We start from the raw sequence: 25,496 nt of genomic DNA on the forward strand, positions 1-25,496 counted from the left end.
CTCGTTCTTTTAGAATAAGGATGCTTGCACGCGAGTCTCACGTTCTTAGGAAAGCGGATACTTTTTTACACATCAAGGCGTGGCTCAGCTCATTAAAATATGGACTTGCTGTCCGCTCTACTAGAGCATTACCTCGTTGAATTCAAGGCTTGTTTCTTCCAGGAATATCTTATGCAGCTCTTGTATTCTATCTGTAAGACAAAAATGTGTAAAGAAAGACTGATAAAGAATACTTGCTTGGTGGATGGTACTTTTGACATTATAAGGATTGTCTGTTTAAGAGAGAGTATTCGCGAGTTTAGATTCTCCCATTTTCGGGAAAATTTAAGCCTACCATTATACGGATTGCCTGCTAACAAGACAGTAGTTCGCTTTTTTAAGACTGCTTATGAGAGAGTATTAAAATTCTGCTTCTTAAAGACTGCTTATGAGAAAGTAATGCGCTTCTTAAAGACTGCTTGCGAGAGAGTGATGCGCTTCTTAAAGACTGCTTATAAGAGAGAAATGCGCTTCTTGAAGACTGCTTATGAGAGAGTAATGCGCTTCTTAAAGACTGCTTATGAGAGAGTAATGCGCTTCTTAAAGACTGCTTGTGAGAGAGTAATGCGCTTCTTAAAGACTGCTTAAGAGAGAGTAATGCGCTTCTTAAAGACTGCTTATGAGAGATTATTGCGCTTCTTAAAGACTGCTTGTGAGAGAGTAATGCGCTTCTTGAAGACTGCTTATGAGAGAGTAATGCGCTTCTTAAAGACTGCTTATGAGAGAGTAATGCGCTTCTTAAAGACTGCTTATGAGAGAGTAATGCGCTTCTTAAAGACTGCTTGCGAGAGAGCCTTACCTTCCAGGGGTGTATCATCCGCTTGACACTTGCCCTTCCTCCACTCGGCGTTCGCGTCAAGAAGCGCGTTAAAATGGAACTCGACCTTCCTATCGCGATCGGGATCAGCGAGCTTACCGGACACGCCCAGAAGGTCACAATGACCGCTAATATTGCGCATCGCCAAGCCAAGCTGAAACAACATTTAAAGAATATCGATCAACCCCTTGTTATTGTATACAATTGAAAAAAAGCAGTCCATTTTATACAAGAAATCTTCAAAATAACCATCCACGGTTGAAGTCTGCTACTTTATTAATGATATCTGATTGGAATTTTTTCAGTGATCTGCTTGAATTAACCGATGAAAATGGATTTATTGAGTCATTCGTTATTGTGCGGGAGCGTAATAAGGCGTCGTGGTTGGCCTCATTTAAGAGTCGGCCAGCAGCCATTCTGTCATCCTACCAAAATGTAGGCTGCGTCTCAAACCCAAAGGGTTGGGGGAGCGAGACGGAGACGAGGCGCGCGCGCTAAGGAGAGGGGACGATATCAGCTCAATACTTTTCGCGCGGAGTCTATCCATCATCTTCCTTATGCTTTCTACGCAGGCTAAGCAAGATGCCAAATGTCGCTATCTTGTATGCGAGTTTCGTTGATCTTTAAGTGCCGTTGTCAGCCACGCCTTTGTTATTGTTATCATTTAATATTGGAAGGCACAAAGTGTGAAATTGTCAAAATAACCATCAAAAAACAAAGTTTAATACTTAATTTAGCAAATTCAATCGAAAATATCAAATTGGCTTCCCCAAATCAGCCGATGGAAATGGGTGCCTTTTCATACTTTGCTAGGATAACAAAAAAGCGGCTGAAAGAGGCTGTTAAAGGACTTTGTCTCACCTGCTCACAAAGTACAGAGACGGGGTTATTAACGCAGCCGTTGAGGATCTGAGCACCAGTCCCTGCGCAGCAGCCGAGAGAGAAGTCATCCTTTACACGACCCCCTATTCGATCTCTTGCCTCTAATAACGTAACCTGCGTAACGGGGACAATAGCACATAAGACACATTTACTCATCAGGCGCTCTTGGCATTTGAACCTGCATAAGGGGGACAATGAACAAGTGAAATTTATATCCACCTTTTTTATTCGACCTACGTAACGAGAACAAGAACAATACCCTCGTTATTCGAATAAGCGCCCGGGCGCTTATTTAAATTTTCGGGTCTTTGGGGGAGGGGAGGGAGAGGCGCTTATTGGAGAGGGAGCGCTTACCAGCTTCTGAATCGATTGAAAAACCACCTTTAATTGCGGTAAATTGAAACTACAGTAAAAATGCTGTTAGGTTGTTTATAAATAGATGACAATATCGCTGTAATGTGAGAATGTCAATGCGAGCTAAATAAAAAAATATTTTTAGGGGGAGGGGACGGTGGGGCTTATTTGAGGGAGGGCGCTTATTCGAATAATTACGGTATCTTGCCTCATAACTTGCGTAACAGGGGGAATAGCAAAAAAGGCACTATTGTTATGTAAGGCTCTTTTAGAATTAGAACACGTATTAAGGGGACAGGGTGACGTAACATTTATATCCGATTTATATCTTGAGCGTGAAAATGACAACGATTTCAACACAAGTTATTATATTGGTAATACGAATCAGTAACCATTATCTAAACCAGACTTTCAGGAAAGTATTCTTTTGGTAATACGAATCAGTAACCATCATCTAAACCAGACTTTTAGGAAAGTATTCTATTGGTAATACGAATCAGTAACCATCATCTAAACCAGACTTTTAGGAAATTATTCTATTGGTAATACGAATCAGTAACCATCATCTAAACCAGACTATAAGGAAACTGCTACATTCTTCTGTAGGTACTACGAATAAGTAACATTCGTCTAAACCGGACTTTAGGGAAACTACTACATTATTTTCTAAGAACTAAGAATAAGTGACCATCGTCTAAACCGGACTTTAGGGAAACTACTACATTATTTTGTTAGAACTAAGAATAAGTGGCCATTGTCTAAACCGGACTTTAGAGAAACTACTACATTATTTTGTAAGAACTAAGAATAAGTGACCATCGTCTAAACCGGACTTTAGGGAAACTACTACATTATTTTGTTAGAACTAAGAATAAGTGACCAGCGTCTAAACCGGACTTTAGGGAAACTACTACATTATTTTGTTAGAACTAAGAATAAGTGACCATCGTCTAAACCGGACTTCTCACCTTGACTCCAAAGCGTTTCAGATGCCGCGCAGCTGCTAGGCCAGATGCACCAGCACCAACAACTACTACCGTCCCCTGGAACAACAACAACAACTACTACTACCGTCCCCTGGAACAACAACAACAACTACTATTACCGTCCCCTGGAACAACAACAACAACTACTACCGTCCCTTGGAACAACAACAACAACTACTACCGTCCCCTGGAACATCAACAACAACAACAACTACCGTCCCCTGGAACAACAACAACAACTACTACCGTCCCCTGGAACAACAACAACTACTACTACCGTCCCCTGGAACAACAACAACAACTACTACAGTCCCCTGGAACAACAACAACTACTACTACCGTCCCCTGGAACAACAACAGCAACTACTAGCGTCCCCTGGAACAACAACAACTACTACCGTCCCCTGTAACAACAACAACTACTACCGTCCCCTGGAACAAAAACAACAACTACTACTACCGTCCCTTGGAACAACAACAACAACTACTACTGTCCCCTGGAACAACTACTACTACTACCGTCCCCTGGAACAACAACAACAACTACAGTCCCCTGGAACAACAACAACTACTACCGTCCCCTGGAACAACAACAACTACTACCGTCCCCTGGAACAACAACAACAACTACAGTCCCCTGGAACAACAACTACTACTACCATGCCCTGGAACAACAACAACTACTACTACCGTGGCCTGGAACAACAACAACAACTACTACCATCCCCTGGAACAACAACAACAACTACTACCGTCCCCTGGAACAACAACAACAACTACTACCGTCCCCTGGAACAACAACAACTACTACTACCGTCCCCTGGAACAACTACTACTACTACCGTCCCCTGGAACAACAACAACAACTACAGTCCCCTGGAACAACAACTACTACTACCATGCCCTGGAACAACAACAACTACTACTACCGTGGCCTGGAACAACAACAACAACTACTACCATCCCCTGGAACAACAACAACAACTACTACCGTCCCCTGGAACAACAACAACAACTACTACCGTCCCCTGGAACAACAACAACTACTACTACCGTCCCCTGGAACAACTACTACTACTACCGTCCCCTGGAACAACAACAACTACTACAGTCCCCTGGAACAACAACAACTACTACAGTCCCCTGGAACAACAACTACTACTACCATGCCCTGGAACAACAACAACAACTACTACCGTCCCCTGGAACAACTACTACTACTACCGTCCCCTGGAACAACAACAACAACTACAGTCCCCTGGAACAACAACAACTACTACCGTCCCCTGGAACAACAACAACAACTACAGTCCCCTGGAACAACAACTACTACTACCATGCCCTGGAACAACAACAACTACTACTACCGTCCCCTGGAACAACAACAACAACTACTACCATCCCCTGGAACAAAAGCAACAACTACTACCGTCCCCTGGAACAACAACAACTACTACTACCGTCCCCTGGAACAACTACTACTACTACCGTCCCCTGGAACAACAACAACTACTACAGTCCCCTGGAACAACAACAACTACTACAGTCCCCTGGAACAACAACTACTACTACCATGCCCTGGAACAACAACAACTACTACTACCGTCCCCTGGAACAACAACAACAACTACTACCGTCCCCTGGAACAACTACTACTACTACCGTCCCCTGGAACAACAACAACAACTACAGTCCCCTGGAACAACAACAACTACTACCGTCCCCTGGAACAACAACAACAACTACAGTCCCCTGGAACAACAACTACTACTACCATGCCCTGGAACAACAACAACTACTACTACCGTCCCCTGGAACAACAACAACAACCACTACCATCCCCTGGAACAAAAACAACAACTACTACCGTCCCCTGGAACAACAACAACAACTACTACCGTCCCCTGGAACAACAACAACAACTACTACCGTCCCCTGGAACAACTACTACTACTACCGTCCCTTGGAACAACTACTACTACTACCGTCCCCTGGAACAACAACAACTACTACCGTCCCCTGGAACAACAACAACAAATACAGTCCCCTGGAACAACAACTACTACTACCATGCCCTGGAACAACAACAACTACTACTACCGTCCCCTGGAACAACAACAACAACTACTACCATCCCCTGGAACAACAACAACAACTACTACCGTCCCCTGGAACAACAACTACTACTACCATGCCCTGGAACAACAACAACTACTACTACCGTGGCCTGGAACAACAACAACAACTACTACCATCCCCTGGAACAACAACAACAACTACTACCGTCCCCTGGAACAACAACAACAACTACTACCATCCCCTGGAACAACAACAACAACTACTACCGTCCCCTGGAACAACTACTACTACTACTACCGTCCCCTGGAACAACAACAACTACTACAGTCCCCTGGAACAACAACAACTACTACAGTCCCCTGGAACAACAACTACTACTACCATGCCCTGGAACAACAACAACTACAACTACAGTCCCCTGGAACAACAACAACTACTACTACCGTCCCCTGGAACAACTACTACTACTACCGTCCCCTGGAACAACTACTACTACTACCGTCCCCTGGAACAACAACAACTACTACCGTCCCCTGGAACAACAACAACAACTACAGTCCCCTGGAACAACAACTACTACTACCGTCCCCTGGAACAACAACAACAACTACTACCGTCCCCTGGAACAACAACAACAACTACTACCGTCCCCTGGAACAACTACTACTACTACCGTCCCCTGGAACAACTACTACTACTACCGTCCCCTGGAACAACAACAACTACTACCGTCCCCTGGAACAACAACAACAACTACTACCGTCCCCTGGAACAACAACTACTACTACCATGCCCTGGAACAACAACAACTACTACTACCGTCCCCTGGAACAACAACAACAACTACTACCATCCCCTGGAACAACAACAACCACTACTACCGTCCCCTGGAACAACAACAACTACTACCGTCCCCTGGAACAACAACAACAACTACTACCGTCCCCTGGAACAACAACAACAACTACTACCGTCCCCTGGAACAACAACAACAACTACTACCGTCCCCTGGAACAACAACAACAACTACTACCGTCCCCTGGAACAACAACAACAACTATTACCGCCCCCTGGAACAACAACAACTACTACCGCCCCCTGGAACAACAACAACAACCACTACCGCCCCCTGGAACAACAACAACTACTACTACCGTCCCCTGGAACAACAACAACAACTACTACCGTCCCCTGGAACAACAACAACAACTACTACCGTCCCCTGGAACAACAACAACAACTACTACCGTCCCCTGGAACAACAACAACAACTACTACCGCCCCCTGGAACAACAACAACAACTACTACCGTCCCCTGGAACAACAACAACAACTACTACCGTCCCCTGGAACAACAACAACAACTACTACCGCCCCCTGGAACAACAACAACAACTACTACCGTCCCCTGGAACAACAACAACAACTACTACCGTCCCCTGGAACAACAACAACAACTACTACCGTCCCCTGGAACAACAACAACTACTACTACCGTCCCCTGGAACAACAACAACAACTACTACCGTCCCCTGGAACAACAACAACAACTACTACCGTCCCCTGGAACAACAACAACAACTACTACCGTCCCCTGGAACAACAACAACAACTACTACCGTCCCCTGGAACAACAACAACAACTATTACCGTCCCCTGGAACAACAACAACAACTACCGCCCCCTGGAACAACAACAACAACTACTACCGTCCCCTGGAACAACAACAACTACTACTACCGTCCCCTGGAACAACAACAACAACTACTACCGTCCCCTGGAACAACAACAACTACTACCGTCCCCTGGAACAACAACAACAACTACTACCGTCCCCTGGAACAACAACAACAACTACTACCGTCCCCTGGAACAACAACAACAACTACTACCGTCCCCTGGAACAACAACAACTACTACTACCGTCCCCTGGAACAACAACAACAACTACTACCGTCCCCTGGAACAACAACAACTACTACCGTCCCCTGAAACAACAACAACAACTACTACCGTCCCCTGGAACAACAACAACAACTACTACCGTCCCCTGGAACAACAACAACTACTACCGTCCCCTGGAACAACAACAACTACTACCGTCCCCTGGAACAACAACAACTACTACCGTCCCCTGGAACAACAACAACTACTACTACCGTCCCCTGGAACAACAACTACTACCGTGTTCTGGAACAATAAAACCACAACAACTACTACCATGCCCTGGAACAATAAAACCACAACAACTACTACCGTGCCCTAGAACCTTACCACCACAACAACTACTACCGTGCCCTAGAACCTTACCACCACAACAACTACTACCGTGCCCTAGAACCTTACCACCACAACAACTACTACCGTGCCCTGAAACAATACCACCACAACAACTACTACCGTGCCCTGAAACAATACAACCACAACAACTACTACCGTGCCCTGAAACAATACAACCACAACAACTACTACCGTGCCCTGAAACAATACCACCACAACAACTACTACCGTGCCCTGAAACAATAAAACCACAACAACTACTACCGTGCCCTGGAACAATACAACCACAACAACTACTACCACGCCCTGAAACAATAAAACCACAACAACTACTACCACGCCCTGAAACAATAAAACCACAACAACTATAACCGAGTGACACTGTAGATTTGAAACCTAATCATTTGAAAAATATCATTATAAATAGATTATGGTATGGAAATAAAATGAAGCCGTTTCACTGTAAAATAGCTCAAAATTCCTAGTGATTCGAGTGGATTTATTTGGGTAGTGAAATGTACATCTCGCGTTTGAGCTGATTTCTCATTTGAAAATTTAACGGTGAATGGAAATCCAAAACTCGAGCAACAATATTTTATAGTATCTCAGTTACTTGGTTGAGTAAGCCGATGGAAATGGATGCTTTCTGTGACTTGGTAATAGGCGTATTGTGTATTCCCTGCTTACCTTGCACTGAGAAGGCAGAGCAGACGGTATATAATCAACAATCCCGTGATTTACGAACCCCCTCAAGGAGAGGAAGTGGAGAATGGACTGGGCCTCGTGTAGTAACGGGATCCTCGCAAGCCCTCGAGTGATCACGTGACGGGACACCTTCTCCATCGTCAGCGGCGCCTGCAATCAAGATGGTCACTTCTTATATGAGGCAAGGCACAATCACAATAAGCGCGAGTACAACAGCTATGATAGACGTAGCAAAGATAAAGGGTCTATTGATAGGGGGGGGGGGGGGGGGCTGGGGGGTCTAATTACCGCAATACCGCACAAAATTTTTGAAAATACCGCAATACCACAGAAAAAAGAAAATCTTGCATACCGCACAGAAGGACGAGGTTTAGAAGAGCATGCGCGACACCCCGACATTTCCCAGGTTTCCCGCTAGATCATCCCGTACCACGGGAATTCCCGCTTGTCTTCTAATTTCCAAGAGAAACAAAAAGAAGGCAGCTTCATAATATGCGCAGGAACTAAACTGTAGATATGTAGAGCAACTATGTAAATCAAATATGTTTGATTTAAGAATTGTTCGTGAAAATGTGGTGGTCTCTAGAGTGATAAAAAGAACCATGCGTATGCAATGCCCTGATCCATTGAACCGTATTCGCTCATCCAGCCTAACATTAGTCGTAGTTGCGAGTTTATTTCCTCGGTGATCATGGTATTACAAAGATATAGCATGGCATCTCGGGGAATTTAGTAATTAAATGTCTCCTCAACCTCGGGATGACTTGTCATCACTAATCATCCCTCGGTTGCGGGGACATTTAATCACTTAATTCCCCTCGTGCCATATGCTATAACTTATAAGAACATTATCAGCCTTAAAATGCTCCAAAACTAAGAACGACCCAGCTTCAAATAAAAATTAAATGTTTATATAAATAAAAGATTGTAGTTGAAAGCAAGACGCGACAGCTATCGGCTCTGACCGACTGAGCAAGTCTTCAGATAGAAGTAATAAAAAAGAGTGCTGGGAAAAGAAACAATTTTTATAATCAATTTATTCCCTGATTAAACGCTAAAATGTTAAATTAGATTGTAAGTAGACGAGGATATTAAATAAATGAGGCACTTCCGATAATTGATTTTTTGTTTATTTAAGGAAAAAGCAATAATCTCATCAATTGATATGGTCAGGAGAGAAATCATTATACCATGTATGTTTTACTGACGTGTAAAATTATAGTCGCACTTTTTATTTGAAATCTCATTCAAAATACGTTAGCAGTGGAAATAGCAATTGCCAAATGGCAGTAAAAAATGGATAAATCATACAATTCTTATTGTTATCTTTATACTTAGAAAATATTAAAACCAGAAACAGCTGTTGGTCTTGACGGCAGCTAGCAATGACAACGATTTCTTAAAATAGATATTCTAAATGAAAAAGCATCGTGCATCTGCATTTGCTCTAATGCAACACCGCGTAAAAAATCAAGAAATAAACCATCTTGTGTAACTGGCACACAACTGGAGTTCGTGATTAATAGAACGTCGCTTTTAAACTTAGCTTTACCGATGTGGTGTCAAGTTAAAAAACTGGACTTGGATGATAACACCTTAAACAAAATCGAATTCCACAATCCATTAACTACTAATATCAAGTGAATGCTTCTATTCATTGAATGGAAACAGCAGAAATCAGACCAGCACCTGTCCCGCTCAAAACATATTAGCACTCCAGGATAGTTAGAGGCTGGCCTTTGTGAAAACAAACATGAGAAATAGATCAAGGAAGCAGAGCGCGAGCGCGCCCACGTTTGAGCGTGATACCTGTTATATCAGAAACTATTCATGCAACTGCTCGAGGTCAGGACCACAGCTCTGTAAGTACAAGTGATGGCGGCTTCATAAATGAGGGAAATTCTAAGAATTTTCCAAGAACAACAACTTTTGCGATGAAATGAACGATGAAAGACGGGTTCGCTCAAAGGCTAGAAGCAAGAAATCTATGTCCCAGTCCAAGAGAAAGAAAACTAAAGCGATAAAATTAAACGATGAAAAACAGTTCCGCTGAAAGGCTTACAGATAGAGAAATCCTGGTCGTGGTTATTACAAGCTGATTCTTCTAATAACCGCAGCCTCTCTTGTCGAGGTGGAATAAATCATTTCTATGAACTTAAGCAGCAATAACACTATTGCGATAAAATACACGATGGAAAAGGAGTTCGCAGAGAGGTTAGCATCCAGAGACCTTCCAGTGGTAGCTACCACTGGCGTCCTTGCGTTTCTGATAGCGGCAGTCTCTCTGATCGGGAACGCGATGGTTCTTCTGGCAGCGTACAAAAACCCGCGTCTGCGCGTGACAGCGAACCTTTACGTTCTCACTCTTGCAGCAGCCGAAGTTCTTATGTTCTGGTTCCCTATAGTCGCCACGTGCTATGTAACGGTGACCGGGAGATGGGGCCTTGGGGGAGCTCTCTGTCACGTCGAGGGTTTTGCCATTATCGCCTACAGCATGGAGATGGTCTTACTTTTCACCCTTATAGCTGCAAGTCGATACTTCCTTATGATACGTCGAGATCTATACCATAAATGGTACACAAAGAAGTTCACAATCGCCACTATCATCGTCTCTTGCGCTGTCACTTGTTTGGTAGTAGCATCCTTCGTGGTGACGCCGGGGTTCAAGTTCCACCCTGCCTTAGAGGTGTGTCTATTCAACTTTGCGGATGCGAACTTTTATCACATAGCAATACTCGCCCTTGCTTTTGCGCTTGCTCCATGGATTTTAATCGCCGTCTTTTATTACAAAATCTGGCGTTTCGTACGGACACACCAGGAGAGAATGTCGAGCTCTCAAGTCAATGCGACCGAGCTCAGGACGACCAGAATACTCGCCCTCGTTGTTTTAGTATTTTCGGTGAGACTCTCCATTTGCTTTGCCGTCGTCTTCGCGGATTTGATCACAGGTGGTCCATACTTCCCGTACGAGTGTTACAAGGTGGCTTGGTACGTGTTTGAAGCTGGAAGCATGGCGACACCGTTCCTATATACAATGTGCCATCAGGAGTTTAGGCGTGAGCTCCAAAGAATGGTGCTCTGTGGGCATGGGCGGGCAAGATGGTGGCTTCGAAGAGGTATACGTGTCGGAGAGACTAAACAGAAGCGGACAGATCAGTTTAATGACACATCTTGATAAAGTCTCGTGACCGACAGCTTTAAGATGAATACAACAAAAACAGCGTCATAAGATCAACAAGCACGGGAGTTTTAGCAGATAAAGTACTGCCACAGCAGTAGAAAGCGTCCACGCACGACGCACGAGGCATTATAGCAAAAGCTGAGTGAAAAGAATTAGTCAGCCACACCTTTGTATGTTTTCTAAAAAAATATATGATGCTTCCACGCTGTTACAGGTGAATAGGCCATTCCAGCTATAAGTTTGTGCGCGCATAACCAAAGAAACCTACCTCAAGTACCAGAGTGCAGCGCGCGCTTTTCTAAGCTTTCATGGTGAGTGCGCGCGCATTTTTACTGCTTGAAAAAAGTCATCGATGACATTAAAGGAGACGAACACTTGGTAGCTTGATTGATACGCTGCTTGCAATAAGTTATCCATGATACTAAAGGTGACGAACACTTGGTAGCTTGATTGATACGCTGCTTGGAAGAAGTTATCCATGATACTAGAGGAGACGAACACTTGGTAGCTTGATTGATACGCTGCTTGAGAGAAGTTATCCATGATACTAGAGGAGACGAACACTTGGTAGCTTGATTGATACGCTGCTTGAGAGAAGTTATCCATGATAAGACAGGAGACGAACAATTGGTAGCTTGATTGATACGCTGCTTGCAATAAGTTATCCATGATAAGAGAGGAGACGAACACTTAGTAGCTTGATTGATACGCTGCTTGCAATAAGTTATCCATGATAAGAGAGGAGACGAACACTTGGTAGCTTGATTGATACACTGCTTGCAATAAGTTATCCATGATAAGAGAGGAGACGAACACTTGGTAGCTTGATTGATACACTGCTTGCAATAAGTTATCCATGATAAGAGAGGAGACGAACACTTGGCAGCTTGATTGATACGCTGCTTGCAATAAGTTATCCATGATAAGAGAGGAGACGAACACTTGGTAGCTTGATTGATACGCTGCTTGCAAGAAGTTATCCATGATAAGAGAGGAGACGAACACTTGGTAGCTTGATTGATACGCTGCTTGGAAGAAGTTATCCATGATAAGAGAGGAGACGAACACTTGGAAGCTTGATTGATACGCTGCTTGCAATAAGTTATCCATGATACTAGAGGAGACGAACACTTGGTAGCTTGATTGATACGCTGCTTGAGAGAAGTTATCCATGATAAGAGAGGAGACGAACAATTGGTAGCTTGATTGATACGCTGCTTCGAAGAAGTTATCCATGATAAGACAGGAGACGAACACTTGGAAGCTTGATTGATACGCTGCTTGCAATAAGTTATCCATGATACTAGAGGAGACGAACACTTGGTAGCTTGATTGATACGCTGCTTGCAATAAGTTATCCATGATAAGAGAGGAGACGAACACTTGGTAGCTTGATTGATACGCTGCTTGCAATAAGTTATCCATGGTAAGAGAGGAGACGAACACTTGGTAGCTTGATTGATACGCTGCTTGCAATAAGTTATCCACGATAAGAGAGGAGACGAACACTTGGTAGCTTGATTGATACGCTGCTTGCAATAAGTTATCCATGGTAAGAGAGGAGACGAACACTTGGTAGCTTGATTGATACGCTGCTTGCAATAAGTTATCCATGATAAGAGAGGAGACGAACACTTGGTAGCTTGATTGATACGCTGCTTGCAATAAGTTATCCATGATAAGAGAGGAGACGAACACTTGGTAGCTTGATTGATACGCTGCTTGCAATAAGTTATCCATGATAAGAGAGGAGACGAACACTTGGTAGCTTGATTGATACGCTGCTTGCAATAAGTTATCCATGGTAAGAGAGGAGACGAACACTTGGTAGCTTGATTGATACGCTGCTTGCAATAAGTTATCCATGATAAGAGAGGAGACGAACACTTGGTAGCTTGATTGATACGCTGCTTGAGAGAAGTTATCCATGATGAGAGAGAAGACGAACACTTGGTAGCTTGATTGATACGCTGCTTGAAAGAAGTTATCCATGGTAAGAGAGGAGACGAACACTTGGTAGCTTGATTGATACGCTGCTTGCAATAAGTTATCCATGATAAGAGAGGAGACGAACACTTGGTAGCTTGATTGATACGCTGCTTGAGAGAAGTTATCCATGATGAGAGAGAAGACGAACACTTGGTAGCTTGATTGATACGCTGCTTGAAAGAAGTTATCCATGATAAGAGAGAAGACGAACACTTGGTAGCTTGATTGATACGCTGCTTGCAATAAGTTATCCATGATAAGAGAGAAGACGAACACTTGGTAGCTTGATTGATACGCTGCTTGAGAGAAGTTATCCATGATAAGAGAGAAGACGAACACTTGGTAGCTTGATTGATACGCTGCTTGAGAGAAGTTATCCATGATAAGAGAGGAGACGAACACTTGGTAGCTTGATTGATACGCTGCTTGAGAGAAGTTATCCATGATAAGAGAGGAGACGAACACTTGGTAGCTTGATTGATACGCTGCTTGAGAGAAGTTATCGATGATAAGAGAGAAGACGAACACTTGGTAGCTTGATTGATACGCTGCTTGAAAGAAGTTATCCATGATAAGAGAGGAGACGAACACTTGGTAGCTTGATTGATACGCTGCTTGAGAGAAGTTATCGATGATAAGAGAGAAGACGAACACTTGGTAGCTTGATTGATACGCTGCTTGAAAGAAGTTATCCATGATAAGAGAGGAGACGAACACTTGGTAGCTTGATTGATACGCTGCTTGAGAGAAGTTATCCATGATGAGAGAGAAGACGAACACTTGGTAGCTTGATTGATACGCTGCTTGAAAGAAGTTATCCATGATAAGAGAGAAGACGAACACTTGGTAGCTTGATTGATACGCTGCTTGAGAGAAGTTATCCATGATGAGAGAGAAGACGAACACTTGGTAGCTTGATTGATACGCTGCTTGAAAGAAGTTATCCATGATAAGAGAGAAGACGAACACTTGGTAGCTTGATTGATACGCTGCTTGCAATAAGTTATCCATGATAAGAGAGAAGACGAACACTTGGTAGCTTGATTGATACGCTGCTTGAGAGAAGTTATCCATGATAAGAGAGAAGACGAACACTTGGTAGCCCGGGACTCAAATGTCGATGATAGGGAAAGGGGTGGCATGCGCTAGAAATGTACCTCACACTGGGCCTTTATTTGAAGCCAAGAAGAAGCCTTCAAAGGAGGACAGATGGATGTGTAATGACACACAGGGAACCCGCATGATGTACCATGGAATTTGAGTCGAATAATATACTACCTTTCTTTGCGTATGGACCTATTGTTTTGAAGCCTTGAAGAAGAAGCCTTCAAAGGATGATTTCTTGTATTAGAAAATACAAAAAAAGCACAGCCGACACCTTACCTTGCAATCTATTGCCCATAGTGCGAGCATTAGATTTCTCAATGCCAGGTAGATTATCGAGTTTTCCCTGAAAATAATAAGGTTTACATTCTAAAAACACTATATAGGTCTGTCGAGTACCCGTTATGCCCCACCCTTCAGAGACGCCACCTCTCGACTGCAACAAGTGCAATACACACTGTACACGACACTTGCACTTGTAGCATGCCTAAAGCAGCGAGCTTTATCAATCCACCTCGAGCCCTCCACAAACTTTCTCGGCTAGGACGACTGCACTCTACCTAGACTTACAATCATCCGTTCTTTTGCTACAACCACAACAAACAGCTTTATCAACAAGCCCCAAATTTGCCCTGTACCGAGTCAAATCACTAAAAAAAAACGGCCCTCCAGTGCTGTTTATCTCCATCTTCTTTGGCATACACCTATTTCACAAAAGGTTGTCAGTGCAAATGGCTTATAGGTACTAATTATTTGTAAAATTAAAGGTGTTAAATAAAGTCCAACAATCTCAGAGTGAAGCATTGGTAACCTTTAATTGATAATTGTTTTGATTTATCCATATTCTTCGAGACGCATGGTTACTTTCGGTTTCGGTCGTAGAACTGCAATTTGCCAATCGGCATTTGCCAATCGTCATTTGTACTGCCAACCTTTATTGAAATACGTGTATGACAGTACCTGGCTTTGGAAAATGCAGGAAAGTATTCTTTTTCTTCCTCTTCCATGGTGTCAGGGCGAAATGTGAAGGCAGTTTGTCCTACTTCAGGGTCGTAGAATGGCTGAATATACCCTAACAAAACAATAAGGTAACGATGAAGGTAATCGAATAACGACCGGTTTTGTCCGGCGTAGGGGCTAAAGGGTTTAACTATTATGATAGTTTTGCACGACTCCAGTTCTGCTTACCTTTGGAAGAAGTTTTTGCCTCCTCTTTGTCTGCAGCGTCTAAACAGGGCGAGAGCCCTACACCATCAGGGAAGTAAGGGGCGAGATAGGGCGCAGCGGGACTGCTTTTTAAGAGAGGGGGCTCAACTAGACTGCATAACCAACCGCATCGCAAGGACTCGGAAACTCTCTACGGAAAAGAGTGTGGTAATAGTAACACCAAACAGAGGAAAGCGCAATGAAGGACTCAAAACCTCTGTGTGGAAAACAGAATGGGGTAATAGTAACACCAAACAGAGCAAAGCGCAATGCAAGCACTCAAAAACTTTGTGTGGAAAACAGAGTGGGGTATTGGTAACACAAAACAGAGGAAAGCGCAATGAAGGACTCAGAAACTCTATGTGGAAAACAGAGTGGCGTATTGGTAACACAAAACAGAGGAAAGCGCACTGCAAGGACTCAGAAACTCTGTGCGGAAAACAGAGTGGGGTAATAGTAACATCAAACAGAGCAAAGCGCACTGCAAGGACTCAGAAACTCTGTGTGGAAAACAGAGTGGGGTAATAGTAACATCAAACAGAGCAAAGCGCACTGCAAGGACTCAGAAACTCTGTGTTGAAAACAGAGTGGGGTAATAGTAACATCAAACAGAGCAAAGCGCACTGCAAGGACTCAGAAACTCTGTGTGGAAAACAGAGTGGGGTAATAGTAACATCAAACAGAGCAAAGCGCACTGCAAGGACTCAGAAACTCTGTGTGGAAAACAGAGTGGGGTAATAGTAACATCAAACAGAGCAAAGCGCACTGCAAGGACTCAGAAACTCTGTGTGGAAAACAGAGTGGGGTAATAGTAACATCAAACAGAGCAAATCGCACTGCAAGGACTCAGAAACTCTGTGTGGAAAACAGAGTGGGGTATTGGTAACACAATACAGGGAAAGGGAAAGCGAAATGCAAGGACTTGGAAACTCTATGTGGAAAAAAGAGTGTGTTAGTAGCTATTCTGATAATAGCCACCATCTAATAATAGCCACAATCTAATAAAAACAATGAATATGCTCTAGTTATTTTTTACTACAAGAAAAAAAAAAAGGCTCACCCGGAGGAAGAAAGGTTGGATGGTGTAAAACGTCAACGTTTATTACAAAAATGAAAGAAATTCATAAGGAATTTGATACAAAAAATGTGAATGTATATGTCATAACGGTATTCTATTCTATAAATCACGTACCGGGTCTTCAGGGTCTTTGCAGGGATTTAGGGCCCGCTGAGAAAAAAATATCACATATTCTAGATAGGATTTAGACAAATGGGCGATACTGCTTAACAGTATGGCTCGATGTGTATTTTAACGCACATCTTAAAAGATGTGAATTGTGAAAGACTCAAATGAAATTCAATAATATTACGAACTTATCTTCTTTGTTATCTAATGGGAAAAATAAGGAAATATCAAAGGACCATTTAAAAAAATATATAGATAAATCAAGACGATTAAACTAAGTAAGCAACCGAAATGCTTTCAAATAGGCTCTAGAATTTTGTTTTGGGGTGGTTATTTCGAGATTCTCTGCAGATAATCTGTCTTTAAATATTAATAAAAAACAATAACAAACGTTTGACTGATTTAGGCACCTTTATCACCATATCACTTATTTCACCTTGTTTCCCAGCCCTGTTGGGCGGCATGTGAAGCTGTCAACAAGCTCTGAGGTGAGGCTCCCCTCTACTCGCCTCAGCTTTCGCCACTTGCCGCAATTCCTGCACTTCACCCAATACGCCATCACTTGCTCTGCAACGTAGCACTTGGCACTAGGCTCACGCTGACAACAGCTACCCCAGTCAAACTTCCACTTCGCAAATGCCGCATAGCCCTCTTTGTGGCTAGGTAATAGGGTGAAATTAATATGGAATTAAATTTGGTTATAATTACACTGTTTAAAGCGGCTTTACTTCCAGTGTACTTCAGGTTGATTACGTATAAATCTCGCAAAACGCGAAAAATATTTTTCAAAATTGTAAAAGCAGTGTGTCTATTTGAAGTTTCTTTGAGGGTGTGACTGATAATTTAAAGCGGGTTCTAATAGGTTTTTTGTCTCTTGTCGGTTGAGGTTTCCATCGGCCCTCCGAAAGTAAATTGGTGACAATGCCGCTTTCATTCCTAAGGCTGATAATGGTCATGACGAGTAGGTCTAGGTGTAGATGACAACAAAAGATGGCGGTAACAATGATGATGCACGGATGAAGATTATGTTTATGTACATAACTAAGTATGATGAAAATAATTATGGTGACAAACAATGCTAAGTGATGATGTTGATTTTATGGTTCATGTCCTTTGGGGACTTTGTTGAAAATTTTAGATATTTTATTATAAGCCATGCAGCAAAGCTTAAGTGACAAACACACTGAAGGAGCAATAAGCTGGACTACTTTCTTTCCTCTTCCCCTGGGGATTGCTCTCATCTCAGCCAAACTACAGTCAAAACAAATCTTTATCTTAATCCTCTTTTTCCGGTATTAAAACCTTATAATATAGAATAGCTGTGGCTTTATGCAATCTATAACTACATCTACATTACCTTCTATATATGTAGTCAAAGCAGGCATTACAAAAATGCTCTCCATTCGAAATGTGGTACCACCTAGAAGTGTAGCCATCACCACAACATCTGCAGAGAAAGTAGATAAATAAATAAATAAATAAATAAATAAATAAATAAATAAATAAATAAATAAATACATAAATAAATAAATAAATAAATAAATAAATAAATAAATAAATAAATAAATAAATAAATAAATAAATAAATAAATAAATAAATAAATAAATAAATAAATAAATAAATAAATAAAAAATCAAATCAAATCACCCTATCCCTTGGAGTATTGGATCCCCCTATCCCTTGGAGTATAAGATCACCCTATCCCTTGGAGTATAAGATCACCCTATCCCTTGGAGTATAAGATCAGCCTATCCCTTGGAGTATAAGATCAGCCTACCCCTTGAAGTATAAGATCACCCTATCCCTTGAAGAATAAGATTACCCTATCCCTTGAAGAATAAGATTAACCTATCCCTTGAAGTATAAGATCACCCTATCCCTTGAAGTATAAGATCACCCTATCCCTTGAAGAATAAGATTAACCTATCCCTTGGAGTATGGGATTGCCCTTTTCCTTGTAGTATAATATCACCCTATCCCTTGGAGTATAAGATCACCCTATCCCTTGGAGTATAAGATCACTCTATCTCTTGGAGTATAAGATCACCCTACCACTTGGAGTATAAGATCACCCTATCCCTTGGAGTATAAGACCCCCCCTATCCTTTGGAGTATAAGATCACCCTAATCCTTGAAGTATAAGACAGGGCTTCTGAAATTACGCGCTTGTGCGGAAGCGTGTAATTTGGCTTTTTCAGCGTAATCCACAAATTTCTGGGTAATCCCGCTTAATTTGGCTAAATTTTGAAAGACAAACCATTTAATTGCACAGCTTATGTGTTCTTTTAGGGTTGTTACCTCTATTTCTCGTGAGAAAAGAGAGATATTCTTCGTAAGAGTGCGATATTTCGAACTGAATTTCCAAAAACAAATAAAATGAATAGGTTTTCTTTGCTAAACCGCGAAGGCCTAGGACTAATAATAAAATACTTTTTTTAATTGGCTGGTGGCTAGGAGATATTTTCACACAAAAAATCAACCTTCTCAAGTTATTTCGTGCTTTCCTTCGGTACAAAATGTTGTTTGGGCGTAACAGTTGATATTCCGTGTAATTTAGCGCGTAATTCAGTAAAGAATCCCGCTAAATTTTGATTTTTAAAGAAAAATGTATTGCAAAATCCCGCGTAATTTAGCGCGTAATAATTGATTTTCCGCGTAATTTAGCGCGTAATTTTGAGTTTTTTCCGCGTAATTCCAGAAGCCCTGATAAGATCACCCTATCCCTTGGAGTATAAGATCACCCTATCCCTTCGAGTATAGGATCAGCCTATCACTTCGAGTATAAGATCACACTATCCCTTGGAGTATAAGACCCCCCTATCCCTTGGAGTATAAGATCACCCTATCCCCCAGAGTATAAGACCCCCCTATCACTTGTAGTATAAGATCACCCTATCCCTTGGAGTATAAGATCACCCTATCCTTTGGAGAATAAGATTAACCTATCCCTTGGAGTATAAGATCACCCTATCCTTTGGGGAATAAGACCCCCCTATCCCTTGGAGTATAAGATCACCCTATCCCCTGGAGTATTAGATCACCCTATTCCTTGGAGTATAGGATCAGCCTATCCCTTCGAGTATAAGATCACACTATCCCTTGGAGTATAAGACCCCCTATCCCTTGGAGTATAAGATCACCCTATCCCTCAGAGTATAAGAATCCCCTATCCATTGGAGTATAAGATCACTCTATCCCTCAGAGTATATAGGATATCCTTACCCTTTGCTTAAACAAGCACAGCACTGTGGTCTCTCAGCAGGGCAACCGGCATTCTCACACTTCCGATAGCGTTTGGCATCGCATGAGCTGCCATCATCAAGCTTTCTCTGCTTGGGTGTCCGTCTACTCCGGGGGGCGCAATCCGTCATGGCAGCATTTAAGTCATCAATAAATGTGTGCTTTGAAAGAATCTATCAATATTGGATCCATCAGCAAGAAGACCTGAGGATTTTAAAAATAACCTTTTGTTTGTATGCAGACTTTTGCTTTGCACAGTGCTGTATATCTTGAGCAATACCACACAGGCTCTAAAGTATTCTTAGAACTAACAAGTAAGATTAAATTCTATTAATAGGACTTAAACCGCTCTAGACATCAGAAAGGCAGGAAAATAATGATTTGAGAATGTTATGATGTAAGTAAAACCCTGATGTAGCCTACGTGTAGCTGCTGACTCGGGAATATCATAATTTCTAGCCTCACCAACACATACCTGTCAACCCCTAAAAATCTCAAGGCTTGAGAATTCTTTTGGGGGGAGGGGTGTGGTATATTAATTTTTGGGGGGAGGCGTTTGCCGTAAGGAAAGCTCTCAAACAGCAAACAAATCCACTTATAGATCTCATGAGGGTGTTAGATAATTTGCGCTATGCAAGGGAATTATTGTTTCAAATATTTTAATATCAAATAGGCAAAATGACAATGTTCTATAGGATAATTCTTCGGAAGCGATAAAAATCGCTAAAAAGCGGGAGAGCAGGAGAAAGGGTCCAAAACCTTGAGACACCTGCCTAATGCGGGAGAGTTGACAAGTATGCCAACAGTAAAATATATATTTCTATTAATGATTTTATTTACATGAATAATGCAATTTTTGGCTAATTGAAATATTGTTTAAATTTGAGCTCCACATAGCTCAGTGGTTTCAGCTTCACTTTCAGCTCTGTAGCAAACACCTAGGCATAAGTTTATATCCAGCAGACTAAATCCTATCAGCATTAGGATAATATATTTTAAAATTACATAAAAATGCTATAATACTTAAAAAAACTGTTGTATTTCATTAAATTTTATAAATGCTAACTAAATACAATGTAACTATGATCAAAGGGGGTGGGTTTGTTTAATTTCAATACAAATATTGCTTGAAAACTGTCAGCTTTTTTAAATGGTTGAAATACAGTAGAAAGCAAGCAAAATTTAATCATTCTTTTATTTATGGGCATAAAATAATAATGACAGCAACGACCACGTGCATACTAATTAGTTAGGGGCTCTCAAAAACAAATGGACTCTTTAGAAGAAAGGCATTCAGAGAGCAATAGAAACACACAACTACAGAATTTAACAAGTATTTCTGAAGAGAAAATCACTTAAGAAGAAGAAAGATTGACATGAGCTTCGATTCGCCAAAGGAACAATAGACGTTTGGAGCTTTCTTCTGGCGCGAAACACAAAATTTACGGAAACACAACGCGTCGAGTCGATACATGTTCACCTAACAGCAAGCCAAAAACGTGCTTGTGGTCAAATTGATCAATGAAGACTTATATAAATACTAAACAAATTTCACTTTTATGAACCAAGTATCAGAGAAGGTGACTTATGAACAGAATTTGTCTAAATTCAACTCTTACCTTCACGTTGGTTTTGTTCGGGTTCGAAAGTGAAATTTCTCTCAACCAAAGAAAGGAAGAATTCGTGTAGTAAGAGATCCACCAGGCAACAAAGCACTGCGGTTAATACAAATATACCTTAAAGCATCTATGTGCCGTTAAAATAGATTCGATAAACTGTTCGTAAGAAAGAATGGCAGAGAAGCTCACTCTGAACACACATCAACACAGCGCCATCATTGCCACAGGATACCCAAGTGGATCGGTGCTAGCTTGGGATCCCTGTGGTTCTTCAAAATGGCAACTCGCTTGCTACTAGAGGTGGGCCATTGCGTGCGATGTACATCGGGGGGGGGGGGGGGGGGGGGGCACTTATTCCAGCAATAGGGAATTTGCGCTAAGAGATCACGTGACCTTTTTGGGTCGCAAATTCAAAACAAAATGATCAGATTAAAAAAAATCAGAATAATAATAATTTATTAATTTATATTGCGCTTTTTTCATATAATGATCAAAAGCGCATTACAATATAACTAAATGTTGAACTATATAATAAAATTTACAATTATAATCGAAAATAATATGAAATAATAGATTCATAGGAAAAATATTGAATAAAAAATAAAATAATAAAAATAAAAATATCTTTATATTGATGATTATGTGATATCAAGTGTTAAAAGCTAATTTAAAAAGATGAGTCTTAAGTTGCGCTTTAAAATGAAAGATACTGCAATTGATGGTGGGAAGATTTGCAGGGAGAGCGTTCCATAATGTAGGTGCAGCAACACTAAACGATCTGTCACCGAAAGACTTCATCATTTTTCCTGGGGGATGCATTAAAGAAAGGCCCTCATTTGAGCGCAGTGAATAGCGCGCGTTATTCTTAATTCTAATGAGATCAGTTATGTAACGAGGAGCTAGCCCCTGAAGAGCTTTGAAAGTGATCAGCAAGATTTTAAATTTAACCCGATACCTTACAGGCAACCAATGAAGATTTCTTAGCACAGGCGTAATATGATCGTACTTTTTGCATGACGTGAGCAGCCTAGCTGCAGCATTCTGCACCCTTTGCAATTTACCCATTTCTCGTTCTGGTAGTCCATAAAGGAGTCCATTACAATAATCTATTCTACTGGAAACAAAGGCATGTAACACCATTTCTAGTTTATCCCTAGGCAAAAATTGGCTTATTCTCTTAATATTGTGCAGCCAGAAAAACGCTGAACTACAAGACTTAGAAATATGGGTCGACATAGAAAAATGTGAGTCGAACCAGGCACCAAGATTGCGCACTTCTGAAACGGGCATAATACCTATATTGCCAACACGAACTGAACAATTATCTACTTTCAACAGCTGTTGTTTCGATCCGATAACAAGAAATTCAGTTTTATCGTCATTGATTTTTAACTTGTCCTGGTACATCCAAGTACGTAAGTTATTGATGCATCGTTCCATAGCATCCAAAGAATCCGCTAGGTCCGTCTCACTATTGGGATCAAAAGATAGATAAAGTTGTGTGTCGTCAGCGAAACAATGTGCATCCGGCAGATGGGCTTGCACTATCTCAAAGAGCTTGGAGGTGTAAAGTACAAAAAGAAGCGGGCCAAGACAGCTGCCTTGTGGGACACCAAAACGCAGATCAAAGCTGTCCGACGTCACCCCCTCAAACAACACACGCTGGCTGCGCCCTGATAAATATGACGTAAACCACTCCAAAGCCTTCCCAGCGATGCCGAAGCTAGCAGTTAAACGTTGGAGCAAAATTGAGTGATCAACTGTATCAAATGCAGCACTTAAATCTAAGAGTACAAGTAATGTAACGCGCTGCGAGTTCATATTCAATAATATATCATTAGCAACTTTGACCAACGCCGTTTCCGTACTGTGATGCTTGCGGTATGCAGACTGTAATAGCGGATAAAGCGCTGACTGAATAAGGTGATTATCCGTCTGATTGAAAACTGCACGCTCAATGAGCTTGGAAACAGAATTAAGCTAAATTGCTCACAGGACGCAAGTTCTTGAAGATAGATTCCAATCCCTGTTTCTTTAACAGTGGTACGACAATAGCCTTCTTCCAGCAGTCAGGAAAAATTCCTGATTCTAACGAGTTATTGATTAGCTTGGTGATCACGGAAACGAGTGGCTCACTACAGGATTTCAACAAGTGCGTAGGTATGGGATCGAGGCTACAAGAAGTACATTTCGAATTCTTAATGAGCATGCGTACATCTTCCTCAGTCAACAACTTGAATGCTTCCATTCGAGGGACTAGAGAGACCGTTTCTACAGTACAGTCATTCACCAGATCACCGCTCTGTACATTCTCCGAGGCACTACAACCCTTGTCAAGCTCATCACGCAGTCGGTTGATTTTTTCCACAAAATACTTTCCTATGTCGTTTGCCAATGCTGATTTATCCGCATAGTCCGAGAAGCATAGTGAGTTCTTTTCCACTAAAAGATCTTTCGCAGCACGAAATAACTTGCCTTGATTATCAGAATTCTGACTGACAAAGTCAGTCAAAAAAAGCAGATTTGGCTACTTTCAGCAAATACGTCAAATGATTTTTGTGTCGTTTGAATGAGGCGAGATCATCAGCAGACCTAGTAGTTCTCCATTTTCTTTCTGCGCGGCTGCGCACTCTCTTAGCCTCACGGATTTCCTCAGAATACCAGGGCACTTGGGGTCTGACTGTAACTGTTTTCGTCTTGAGTGCGCATGGCGGTCGAGTAATCCAGCAAGTGTTTTGTTATAACAGTCGACCAATTGCACAGTCTCCGAAGGTGGGTCCTGACACAGTTCCGAGGCAGACAAATCACTCATGAATGCTGTTGTGTCAATAGCCTTCACTTTCCTAAAGGATACCTTTTTCCTAGAGAACTCCGGCGTTGAAACATTTATGGCGAAAAATGCTATACAATGGTCTGAGAAATAAGAGCCAGGTCGGACATCATGTATGAGACTAGAATCTAGAGTCCTTGAGATAAGCAAATCCAAGGTGTTCCCAGAGATATGAGTAGGGAAGTTAATGTGCTGCTGTAGACCCATTAATGACAGTAGATCTAAGAAGCGAGCTGCATCGTTATCAGAATCGATATTAACATGGATATTGAAATCACCAGTCAACACCAGAGGCTCAGTTGTCATGACAACAGACTCCAGGAACTCGGCGAATTCCGAGATAAACATGCTCACAGTGAGCGGATGACTTGACGAGTATGGTGGCCTATAGATGGCAAGTAAACGCAGACGAGTAGAGCCAGACACAATTGTCCACTCCGAATACTCAAAAGAATCATAAATACCCGCTCTTGCTTTTATAACTACAAGTGAGTCCCGTGCCAATATACCAGTACCACCCCCATTTCTGTCTGAGCGAGGGCGATCGAGTAGCCTGTATCCCGGCGGTGTGGCAGCAATCCTAGCCGCAGAATCTCCAGGCTTTAACCAGGTTTCGGTAATAACCGCAATGTCGACATTAGAATCGCAAATATGGTCAACAAAGTCAGGCGCTTTGTTCCTAATTGACCGGGCATTGAGAACACAACACCTCATAAACTGAGGTCTATTGTTGTGAACAATTGCCGGCTCTGTCAATGGAACTCGTACCAGATTTGAATAATGGCGCGGAAGATTTTTTGGTTTCGTCTTGGTTTGATTTAAATTGTTCTTATGTTGAGGGCCAGGATTCATAGACACATCAGAGTAGATTGTCATGTCGATTGGTGGATCATGTCCGGCTACAATTAACACAGTTTGTCCTCGCTTTGACCATCTTGAAAGACTCAGACGTGTTTTCCGAAAACCAAACTTCGACAAAGAGACCTTAACGAGCTGGC

General features: G+C 41.9%; 1 protein-coding gene across 1 annotated transcript in view; it reads right to left on the reverse strand.

The window, feature by feature from the left end:
* Positions 1-21,913, reverse strand: part of LOC116609558 (lysine-specific histone demethylase 1B-like) — a 29,795-nt gene extending 7,882 nt beyond the window's left edge. The window contains exons 1-13 of the mRNA XM_032370349.2: positions 21,669-21,913; positions 20,032-20,253; positions 18,166-18,255; positions 17,245-17,467; positions 16,815-16,850; positions 15,605-15,773; positions 15,377-15,488; positions 14,696-14,762; positions 8,125-8,292; positions 3,061-3,135; positions 1,718-1,852; positions 839-1,010; positions 133-191 (exon numbers count right to left, since the gene is read on the reverse strand). Of these exons, the coding sequence (XP_032226240.2) occupies positions 133-191; positions 839-1,010; positions 1,718-1,852; positions 3,061-3,135; positions 8,125-8,292; positions 14,696-14,762; positions 15,377-15,488; positions 15,605-15,773; positions 16,815-16,850; positions 17,245-17,467; positions 18,166-18,255; positions 20,032-20,180 (1,455 nt within the window). The 5' untranslated portion in view covers positions 20,181-20,253; positions 21,669-21,913. The remainder of the gene's footprint in view (positions 1-132; positions 192-838; positions 1,011-1,717; positions 1,853-3,060; positions 3,136-8,124; positions 8,293-14,695; positions 14,763-15,376; positions 15,489-15,604; positions 15,774-16,814; positions 16,851-17,244; positions 17,468-18,165; positions 18,256-20,031; positions 20,254-21,668) is intronic.
* Between the last annotated feature and the right edge of the window lie 3,583 nt (positions 21,914-25,496).

Source organism: Nematostella vectensis, chromosome 11 (genome assembly GCF_932526225.1).
Source record: "Nematostella vectensis chromosome 11, jaNemVect1.1, whole genome shotgun sequence".
In the NCBI taxonomy this organism is placed as follows: Eukaryota; Metazoa; Cnidaria; class Anthozoa; order Actiniaria; family Edwardsiidae; genus Nematostella; species Nematostella vectensis.